This window comes from Nerophis lumbriciformis, linkage group LG13 (genome assembly GCF_033978685.3).
Source record: "Nerophis lumbriciformis linkage group LG13, RoL_Nlum_v2.1, whole genome shotgun sequence".
NCBI lineage: Eukaryota > Metazoa > Chordata > Actinopteri > Syngnathiformes > Syngnathidae > Nerophis > Nerophis lumbriciformis.
The window spans coordinates 19513526-19525420 of NC_084560.2; the positions used below are offsets into that span (position 1 = coordinate 19513526).

At 38.0% G+C, this 11895-nt stretch overlaps 1 protein-coding gene across 1 annotated transcript in view; it reads right to left on the reverse strand.

Moving 5' to 3' along the window:
• Nucleotides 1-11895, reverse strand: part of pkp4 (plakophilin 4) — a 193785-nt gene that overhangs the window by 95138 nt on the left and 86752 nt on the right. The window contains exons 5-6 of the mRNA XM_061971545.2: nucleotides 4347-4478; nucleotides 3870-4054 (exon numbers count right to left, since the gene is read on the reverse strand). Coding sequence (XP_061827529.1) covers nucleotides 3870-4054; nucleotides 4347-4478 — 317 coding nt within the window. The remainder of the gene's footprint in view (nucleotides 1-3869; nucleotides 4055-4346; nucleotides 4479-11895) is intronic.

An 11895-nucleotide genomic window follows, 5' to 3' on the forward strand; every position in this document is an offset into this window, starting at 1 on the left:
CTTTGACACTATTTCCACATTCACCCATTCACACACACATTCACACACTGAAGGCGGGAGCTCTTTAATAGTCACTTCAAATGCGAGGAATCAGACCATTTTGGGTTCGTTGTTCACGGTTAGTTCAATAGGACTGCTCCTCTCTCTGCTCCCTATTTGGGCAAGGCTTTTGATACTTCAATGTTTTCTTTTTCTTTCAAACCAAACAAAATAAAAAAACAAAACAAAAGTTAACCAACAAAAATATATATTAAAAGTTAAAGTACCCATGATTGTCACACACACACTAGGTGTAGCGAAATTATTCTCTGCATTTGACACATCACCCTTGATCCCCCCCTGGGAGGTGAGGGGGGCAGTGAGCAGCAGCGGTGGTATGACTCGGCCGGGGTTTGAACTCACGACCTGTGTAAATATTTAAAACAAAACCAACTGACCCAGGCATAGAGTGATAAGTTGTATTGGGATATAAAAAAAAATCATATGTTCACTGAAATAAAAGTCGTCATATACAAAATCATATAAAGTATGACTTTATTTGTGTAAAATACAATTTTTCATGTAATTTCACTGCTTTATTCTAGTCAAATTTGGAATATACTTATGACCATTTCTTCTCATGATATTCTGACTCCATATTTGTGTTTGAATGAATTATTTCTCAGAGTCTTTACTGGAATTGACGATGATGATGATTTTTATTGTATCGTCTTTTTAGTTTAAATTCTTACTTTTACTAACTATATACTGCTTTACAATTTCATTCTGGTAAAATCATGATTGTATATGAGTATTTCAACTTTGTTCTTAAAATATTAAAACATTCTCAATAAAATTACAAGGTTTTTGTAATGAGAAATTATGACTGTACTTATGATCATTAATTCTCATAAATGTATGTTTTATATATTTATTCCAATTATTGTTATCATATTGCTTTTTTTCACTGTATGAAGCTATATGCTGTATTACAATTGAATCTAGCAAAATCAATATATGTATTAGTATTCCAACTTAATCACTAAAATATAAGATACTTTTCATAAAATTACAATATTTTTATTGTATAATCATGAAAATACTCATGACCATTAATTCTCATAATCATTTGATTTGCTGTTTGTAATTCTATGAATGTATACTATGTATTTACTCTAATTTGACTACATATTTGCATCTTATTTTTTATTTAAATTATATTGTTCTTGAAATATCTTTGTTATATTAAAACATTTTCATAATGTTTTATTTGGGTAAAATTTTGGCTATAGTCGTGATCATTTATCATCAGAATATTTTAACTTCATGTTTTTAACTAAATACATTTATTATTTATGCAAATTGGTGTTACTTCATTTTATGGTGTTTTTTTTTTTAGTATATATAACCATATACTGTAATAATTTCATTTGCTATTTGTAATTCTATGAATGTATACTATATATTTACTCTAATTTGACTACATATTTGCATCTTATTTTTTATTTAAATTGTATTGTTCTTGAAATATTTTTGTTGTATTAAAACATTCTCATAATATGTTTTTTCGGGGGTAAAATTTTGGCTATAGTCGTGATCATTTATCATCAGAATATTTTGACTTCATGCTTTTAATTAAATTGATGTACTATTTATGCAAATTGGTATTATTTCATCATATTTATACTATATATAACTATATACTGTATTACAATTAAATCTGGGAAAATCTGTATTTTTTTTGAGTTTCACAACTTCATCCTTTACATTTTGGATTGTTTTCATAAAAATTACAATGTCTTTCTTGTGAAATTATGACAATACTCAGCATCTCCTCATCCGTGACTCACTAGTGCAACAATGTAACCCGTGAAAAACCATCCGACCGGAACTCTCTAATAACTAAAGTTCCTTGGGTGAATAATGTAAACTCACTACACCGGTATGTTTTAGCACTTTCATGGCGAGTTGACTGACAGATATAAGTAAGAACTTTACACTACTTTATATTAGAAATGGCAACAGCGGAGGGTGAATGTCCCATAACAAGAAGATAGAGAAAAAGAAGAAGCTTATCGACTACGTTGTCGCCACGGACTACAAAGGCAGACGCGCAAATTTTCAGGACTTATACAGAACCCAAATACAGCTCAGCAGGCACCAGAAGGTGCATAATATTGTGAAACAAAACACCAGATAATATGTCTGCTAATTGGTGCCATTTTGGGGTCCTTATACACACGCCATAATAATACAGTACTCGCATGTTGAAGCACAGTTTGTCTGACTACAGTACCCGTAATGCTACACCAATCCATCAAGCGGTGTGGCTTCATAGCTTACCAAACTCGTACTAAAACATTTTGACAGATTTTTGAGCACCGTGTGTAATGTTCTATATCCTCAATGGAACATTTAACGTTTTGGTGTTGTTTACTGGCGTCTACACGAATGTCTTATCTGTGACTGCCATCTACTGGTCACACCTACTCAGTTAGAGTGTCTGCCCTGAGATCGGTAGGTTGGGAGTTCAAACCCCGGCCGAGTCATACCAAAGACTATATAAATGGGACCCATTACCTCCCTGCTTGGCACTCAGCATCAAGGGTTGGAATTGGGGGTTAAATCACCAAAAATGAGTCCTGGGCGCAGCCACCGCTGCTGCTCACTGCTCCCCTCACCTCCCAGGGGATGATCAAGGGTGATGGGTCAAATGCAGAGAATTATTTTGCCACACCGAGTGTATGTGTGACAATCATTGGTGCTTTAACTTTAACTTATCATTACACCATGTACCAAATAAAATAGCTTTGAGGTCGGTAAGCACAATCAGAATGATTCCATACATTAGGCGCACCGGGTTATAAGGCGCACTGTCAATTTTTGAGAAAGTGAAAGGATTTAAGTGCGCCTTAAAGTCGGAAAAATACGGTATTTATTGTAATTATAACGATGACAAATAATTTGTATCTAATTTGTTTACAATATATATAACTATTGAAATTGTATATTTTTGAAATACTCTTGATATGTTAAAACATTCCCATACATTTTTGTATTTGGTCAAATGTATTATCAGAATATTTTGGCTTCAGATTAGTAATTCTACGTATAAATTCCGATCTAATACTAATCATAATTACAATTATGATTATTACGATGATGAATATATGTTTATGTCAGAATAATTGTATCTAAGTTATTACAAAACTTTGTGTTGCCATGAGTTCCCGGCGAGAAGACAAAAGCTGTCTTTGATCCTACCAAGCAAAAGGCTTGTAAAACTCCGCTGTGTAGGATGGGAAGCAACATGAAGGTGTTCTGTTTCTTTGATGTATTGTAATCCACAGAAAGACTTTGTCTTGACCCGAGATCTAAAAAGTGGAGAGGAAGCAGGACCGGTCCAAGCTCCAGGGACCTTTTCTTTGAACTGTTGGAATCAAAGGCGATGGCTGTTTACGACCCCCGTCCCTTAGAAATAGCTGTTTCCATGTAATCAGGGAAAGTCCAAATAAAAGAGGAGGCGAACAAACTTTCGTCAGAGCGTGGTGAGACTGTACAAAGAGTACAGTCCAGACGTCTCTCCTCAATTGAGCCAAATGTAATTCTGTCTCTGTTTAATTCCTTGCTTCTTGTCTTGTGTAATAGATGTCATCAGTGTTTGAACCTGACAACTATGCATAACTATTGCATTGTTATTGTTCATGAACTATTGAAATGTTTTCTTGTAAAATGATGATTCTCAGGGTATTTGGACATTTTTCTTGTAATTATATGGCTTTACTGTATCATTGTTTTTAGTAGTAGTAGTTCATATCGGCAACAGTTGCCATGTAGACATTTTTAATGCTGCGTGGATGTGGTTTCTGACAGCATGGACGCAAACGTACCTGGGATGACGTCTGCCCTTCTGCCGTGGTACTCCTCATTGGCGTGCTCACGGCTGCACCAGGAAAGGAATGCTGCATCCTCAGGTCAGATTTCACCACATTCTGGCTCGTGTTGTAGCCACCGGGGGCATCCTGGTAGCCGCTGTCTGAATACGAATTCATCAGATTCGAGCTACGCGAATTCCCTGCGGATGGCGAAGGGAGTAAAAGCAGAAAGGACGTTGTGAAGGCTTTCATCAATAGTCATGATGTTTACCTGGAGAGCATTGCTGAGGAAAAAGGTCTATAGTGCATCTCTTATGGAGTGATAAGCAGTCATTTGTAATACGGTCCATGAAATGATTGTGTTTGTCAGTATAGAGACTTTTTGTATGAATTAAAATAACATTTAGTGTTGTATGCTATAAAGTAGAAGGAAAGGAGACCCGGAGGCAAGTAAAGCCAACTGCAGAAGACAGATAGAGGGCAATAACAGACCCTCACTTTCATGGGGGGTGGACTGCTCCGGGGAGTACTGAGACACCTGCTCTGACTCCATCCTGATGCGGTAGCTAGGAGACTGCGAGCTGTCAGTCATCCGTGACTTGTGGTCCCCTGAGGCGGGAGCATCTGGGGAAGAAAAACAGCCAGGATAATTTGTTAGACTTCAGACTTAAAGCATCAGCTACTGAGCATATGGGGACTTTAAAGTGAAATATAGCAGACAATGATTTCTGCATCATTTGATTCATAATCAGCCCAGGGTAAGTATTTTACTGCTCTGTGCCTTTTATTGGATGCCACAGCTTCTCCAATTACAGTTTCTCAATTAAAGGCCACTCTAAGAGTCTGTAATCGCACTCTTTATAAGAACGGCCAGCATTAGTGGCGATTAGGGTACCAATATTTTAGTACCGGTACCGGTACCCAGGGGCGCCGCTAGGGATTTTGGGGCCCATGAAAATAATCTTTACAGGGCCCCCAACACAGTGTCATTATTTTTTCTGTATTATAATTTCATCATCATTAGGGGCCTCTCTGGGCCCCCCTCCATCATGGGCCCCTAGAATCCGTCTCCTTTACCCCCCCTTTTCGGCGCCCCTGCCGGTACCAAAATGTATGTTCGATACTTTTCGGTACTTATCTAAATAAAAGGGACCACAAAAAATCTTAGGGTACATTAAACCCAGTGACGTGCAGTCAGGGGAGGCAGGGGAGGCGGGGCCTCACGTGCCATCATGGAAAGAAAAAAAATGTAAAAAGAAAAAAAACGTATTAAATTTATATATCTATCCAGTAATTATACTATTCCATTTAACGGAAAGAAAAAAAATGTAAAAAGAAAAAAAACGTATTAAATTTATATATCTATCCAGTAATTATACTATTCCATTTAACGGAAAGAAAAAAAATGTAAAAAGAAAAAAAAACGTATTAAATTTATATATCTATCCAGTAATTATACTATTCCATTTAACTTCACCAGTTTTAGATTATTTGTATTTAAAATCGCTGAATTTTCACATTTGCTGTACTTTGGATCTGTAACTAGAGTACAGCCTAAAAAACGTCTCTCCTCAATTGAGCCAATTTTAACTGTCTCTGCATGATTCCTTGCTTCTAGTCTGTTTAATAGATGTCATCAGTGTTTGAACCTGACAGGTAGCCGTAATGTGCCGACGATCCATCAAGCGGTGCTGCTTCAAAGTCGTACTGACAGATTTTTGAGCGCCGTGTGTAATGTTCTTTATTTCCAATGGAACATTTAAAGTTGTGGTGTTGTTTACTGCCGTCATATTGCAGTCAACACGTATCTCTTATGTGTGACTACCATCTACTGGTCACACTTATCATTACACCACGTACCAAATAAAATTGCTTCGAGGTCGGTAAGCACAACCAGAATTATTCCGCACATTAGGCGCACCGGGTTACAAGGCGCACTGTCGAGTTTTGAGAAAACGAAAAGCTCTTAAGTGCGCCTTGTAGTCCGAAAAATACGGTAATTGTTAAAATCATCAATCAATCAATCAATGTTTACTTATATAGCCCTAAATCACAAGTGTCTCAAAGGGCTGCACAAGCCACAACGACATCCTCGGCTCAGATCCCACAAAACAGTTTTTTGTGGCAAACATATTTATTACTATTTAACATCAATATTTCAGCACTGCAGCATTTTTATACCTGCTCAGTGGCGTAGTGGTTAGAGTGCCCGCCCTGAGATTGGTAGGTTGTGAGTTCAAACCCCAGCCGAGTCATACCAAAGACTATAAAAATGGGAGCCATTACCTCCCTGCTTGGCACTCAGCATCAAGGGTTGGAATTCAAGATTCAAGATGCTTTATTATTGTCCATTCTTTAACATGTACAAGCATACTTGCCAACCTTGAGACCTCCAATTTCGGGAGGTGGGTGCGGGGGGCGTGGTTGGGGCGGGGGCGTGGTTGGGGGCGTGGTTAAGAGGGGAGGAGTATATTTACAGCTAGAATTCACCAAGTATTTCATATATATATATATATATATATATATAAGAAATAATTGACTTTCAGTGAATTCTAGCTATATATATATATATATATATATATATATATATATATATATATATGTATATATATATATATATATATGTGTATATGTGTATATATATATATATATATATATATATATATATATATATATATATAAGAAATAATTGACTTTCAGTGAATTCTAGCTATATATATATATATATATATATATATATATATATATATATATATATATATATATATATATATATATATATATAAAGGAAATACTTGAATTTCAGTGTTAATTTATTTACACATATACACACACATAACACTCATCTATCTACTCATTGTTGAGTTAAGGGTTGAATTGTCCATCCTTGTTCTATTCTCTGTCACTATCTTTCTAACCATGCTGAACACCCTCTCTGATGATGCATTGCTGTGTGGCACGCACAAAAGTGCTTTCATCAAATGCACTAGATGGCAGTATTGTCCTGTTTAAGAGTGTCACAACATTGCTGTTTACGGCAGACGGACTGCTTTACGTTCTTTATATTGTGGGAAAGCGGACTCAGGTCCGCATGGAGCTGGAGGGGGCGTGGCCTCCAGCTCCGCCTGAATTTCGGGAGATTTTCGGGAGAAAATTTGTCCCGGGAGGTTTTCGGGAGAGGCGCTGAATTTCGGGAGTCTCCCGGAAAATCCGGGAGGGTTGGCAAGTATGTGTACAAGACACATAAGAACTGAAATGTCATTTTCGGCACAGTCCCACTAAGAGCAGACATACGTTTACAGGGAGACAAGACGGGATCGCCAACGGATCAGCCACTTACGGCGCTCCTTAAAAAAGGTGGGAAAAAGGGGATATTGGGAAAGGGGGGAAGAGTAAAAAAAATACCAGTCTAAGGCTGGACCCTCGGGAGGGGGTCCAGACTGAGTCCAAGGGAAAAAAACTCACATAGCATAGCACACATAAACATGTTACATATAATCACAACAACTCGCAACGGGGGGGGGGGTGATTTGGGGCCCTGGAGGCCGGCCTGCTGCTATAAAGCGCTACTAGCCATCCATAACCCCAGGAATTAAGCAGTGGTGAAGGCGTTGGTTGAGGAAGGGGTGGTGCGTGCATGTATGCCCAATTAACTTGGGTGTGATGTTGAAATGTTTTTGTGGACTGGGGCCGATCTCAAAGTTCGACACCAGGTGTTGTTGAGAAAAAGGGAGGTCAAAAGCGTCCATCGTTGAGGTGTTCTCGGGGGTGTTTTTCAGAACAGCCTGTTCCTGATAGCGTCAAGGCCATTCGAGGGAGTCAAATCGTAGATTATGATGTTGTTTTCTTCGAGCAGTCAAAACAATGACTTGCCTGCTCTATGTGTCTGTACTGGTTTCTCCCAAATTCAATTCAATTCTCCTTCTCAGCAAAATTCTCCATGATGTGATCCATTTTGTGATTCATTTCAGAAATCGCCACAGTCTGTGTTCCCACAGCCCGGCCCAATCCTTCCATTGCGACGAACAGCCGTTGGGCTCCTTGAGTGGCTGCCATCGTCTTCCGAATTTGACGATACACCAGAGCAATGCCCAGCCCAATCAGCAGGTGCCCCGCGATCACGGTTCCAAATAGGTAGATGTCTTCCACGTCCTCGATGGAAAGGACTGAGAGGCACATGATTCTCCATTTATCCCAGGAGTCTCTCACGTACCCCGCAGCAATGGTTCCATCAGGGCAGCCAGGCTCCCCCGAACCTCTTTTCCTTGTCGAAAAGACTTTGTCAATTGCGTCGAGAGTCCAGCTGATCATATCCATGTTTGATGTTTAGATTTGAGGACAGCGCAAAGAAAGAGGCTTCAAAAAAGTTCAGACAAGACAAACCGAAGAGAGCAAGCAGGGATGGAGGGAGCGCAGAAAAATGCGACCGCCCTCACTAGAGGCAAGACAGAAAGCGTCTTTTGGGGGTTAAATCACCAAAAATGATTCCCGGGCGCGGCCGCCGCTGCTGCTCACTGCTTCCCTCACCTCCCAGAGGGTGAGAAAGGGGATGGGTCAAATGCGGAGAACAAATTTCACCACACCTAGTGTGTGTGTGACAATCATTGGTACTTTAACTTAACTTAACAGTATTTTTGTATGAAATATCAGCATCTTCCGGCGAGAACAATCAATAGCTAGAAGAATGACATCGGAAAAGTGGCACGTTGTCGAAGCGAAGATGACGACGTTAGACAAAAAGCTTTCCTAGCAGGTGGTTATTCTTTTTTCAGTCGACATTGACAGCGGTGAGAGGCTCGTTTCCAAAGCAACACCTTTCCCAGACTGCGGGCCGAACCCAGCGCATCACCAGGCCAAAAAGCCTTGCAGATAAACATGGGTCATTATGCCCTGCGGCACATATTCAGAGTGAGGCTCACATGGATTGGACGTAGTAGATTACCACACTTGATGGTCATTCATCATCCACACCCACTATGACAAATCAATACAAAGCATCGCAGCAATTGTGCTCACTTATCCACACTCCAGGAAGTGAACGTAATAACATTCCCAGTGCGTATGTGCCGCAAAAGATTTAAAAAAAAGATGAATGACCAATACAGAATCGGTATTTTGTGCAATTAATAGGCCGTGAAATGTATTGGTAACAAATCAGCTCTCTTTGGTTTTCGTGGGGCGAACTAAATGACGTTCAAACAAACCCCTCAGGTACATACCAAACTGGAGTTAAAGGAGGTACGGAAAAGAAAACGCCAGAGGCTGTTAATTATTTTAAGCTTACACATATTACGAGAGATAATTGCATTTTTTATTTTTTTCCCCCAACGACAGTACACTGTTCTTTATTCGGTGAACACACACATGCAGTGATTGGCACACGCACACAGTTAATGAGCCTAACAAAAAAGAAATGTGCATGTGTCAGCAGATGGATAGTTTGGTACACAACAATAAATGACTCCAAAATGTAAAACTGTCAGGCTCAAACACTGATGACATCTATTAAACAAGACAAGAAGCAAGGAATTAAACAGAGACAGAATTAAAAGTGGTTCAATTGAGGAGAGACGTCTGGACTGTACTCTTTGCACAGTCCCACCATACTCCTGACGAAAGATTGTACGCCTCCTCTTTTATTTGGACGTTCCCTGATTACATGGCAACAGCAGTTCCTAACGGACGGGGGTCGTAAACAGCCATCACCTTTGATTAAAAACAGTTCAAAGAAAAGGTCGTAAAACAGTTAAAAGAAAAGGTCCCTGGAGGGGAGTCAGGTCCTGCTTCCTCTTCGCTTTGTAGATCTTGGGTCAAGACAATATCTTTCTGTTGATTACGATACATCAAAGAAACAGAACACCTTCATGTTGCTTCCCATCCTACACAGTGGACTTTTACAAGCCTTTTGATTGGTAGGATCAAAGACAGCTTTTGTCTTCTCGCCGGGAACTCAATGTAACACAAAGTTTTGTGATAACTTAGACTTGACAAAAACCCGTCAGTATTTGGCAAAATTTTGTGTATTTTATTTGTCCGCATTCCAGTGAAAGAGGAAAATACACTGCAAAAAAAGAGCTAAGATAAAAAGACCACATTTAGAAAAAGAGAAAAACACTAAAAACTATTGAAATAAATTAGCTGCAGGGACAGATAGTTTTACTTGATAAGACATCCTAAATAAAGTTTGGCATTTCGAGAAAATAGCAAGAATTTTAAGATAGAAATAAGTATTTTATTCTGAAAGTGAGTAGAAAACGCCACAAAATATGCTCCAGGAATCAGGTTTTATGGAAGTAGGCGAGGCCCAAGCTGTATTAAATTCTCTTAGAGGAGCTTCACTTTGCCACATTATTTAAAAACCTTGATTTACTGATTTATTCAAGCCTCAAAATGTGTTGAAAGCTTTGTTGCAGTGCAAGCCTTTCGCTGTATTAGAGCATTGTGGTCATTGTACGTTAGATCGAGTAATGCAACGAAATTACGTTCTTATCTGTACTGTAAAGTTCAAATTTGAATGACAATAAAAAGGAAGTCTAAGTCTAAGTCGAAGTCTAGATCGAGTAATCATTCCTGCTGCATGTCTTTGTCTTTCAGTGCCGATCAATCTGCAATACATTTAAATATATTTGTCAAATGAGTGTCAAATACCGTATTTTCCGGACTATAAGGCACACTTAAAATCCTTTCATTTTCTCAAAACTCGACAGTGCGTCTTATAACCCGGTGCGCCTAATGTACGGAATAATTCTGGTTTTGCTTACCGACCTCGAAGCAATTTTATTTTTTACATGGTGTAAATGATAGGTGTGACCAGTAGATGGCAGTTATACATAAGAGATACGTGTAGGCAGCAATATGAGGGCAGTAAACACCCAAACTTTAAATGTTCCATTGAAAATATAGAACATTACACACGGCGCTCAAAAATCTATCAAAATGTTTTTAGTACGACTTCGGTAAGCTATGAAGCCACACCGCTTGATGGATTGTCGGCGCATTAAACATAGGAGTATTATTATGGTGTGTGTATAAGGACGGCAAAATGGCACCCATTAGCAGACATATTATCTGCCGTTTTGTTTCACAATATTATGCAAAACCAACTTTTCTTACCTTCTGGTACCTGCTGATGTGTATTTGGGATCTGCATAAGTCCTGAAAATCTGCGGGCTTCCGCCATTGTAGTCGATAAGCTTCTTGTTTTTCTCTATCTTCTTGTTATGGCACATTCATCCTCATCATTTCTAATATAAAGTAGTGTAAAGTTCTTACTTATATCTGTCAGTAAACTCGCTATGAAAGCACTAAAACATACCGGTGTAGTGAGTTTACATTATTCACCACCATTACATGTTATGTAGACCACAAGGAAGCGTTTTATATTTAGAAAAAAAATCATAATAAATCGCCTTATAATCCGGTGCGCCTTTTGTATGAAAATAGACCTGACTAGACCTGCTCATCGGCAGTGCGCCTTATAATCCGGCGCGCCCTATGGTCCGAAAAATACGGTATTATTCAACTTGTAATTCGGAAATAAAGCATCCTTAAGATGTTGCAAAATCTTTTTTTTTAATTATCCAAAATATCCTATTTGAATAGTTATCTTCTCAATTTTAACTTTTGAAAACTTCTCTTTATAGTAAAGCTTTTAGTCAATGCACCTTTTAACTATCATTTTTATTTTTATTTATTTATTTTTTTTCATTTTATTTTTATTGACATTCCTATCCATTACATCATATTCACATAAATCATATATCTATTGTCCGCCCTAAATGTCAAAATATTTTTGTTTATATCCCACTCATACCACCCCCGCCCCCCCAAAAAAGAAAGAAACAACAAACAAACAAAGTAATATCTACAAATACATCAATTAATTAAATAAACAAAGAAAAGAAAAAAATAATAATAATAATACATTAATAATAATAGTAATTAGAAATAAAATAAAATATAAACAGATACATATATATATATATATTTATATATATATATATATATATATATATATATATATATATATATATATATATAT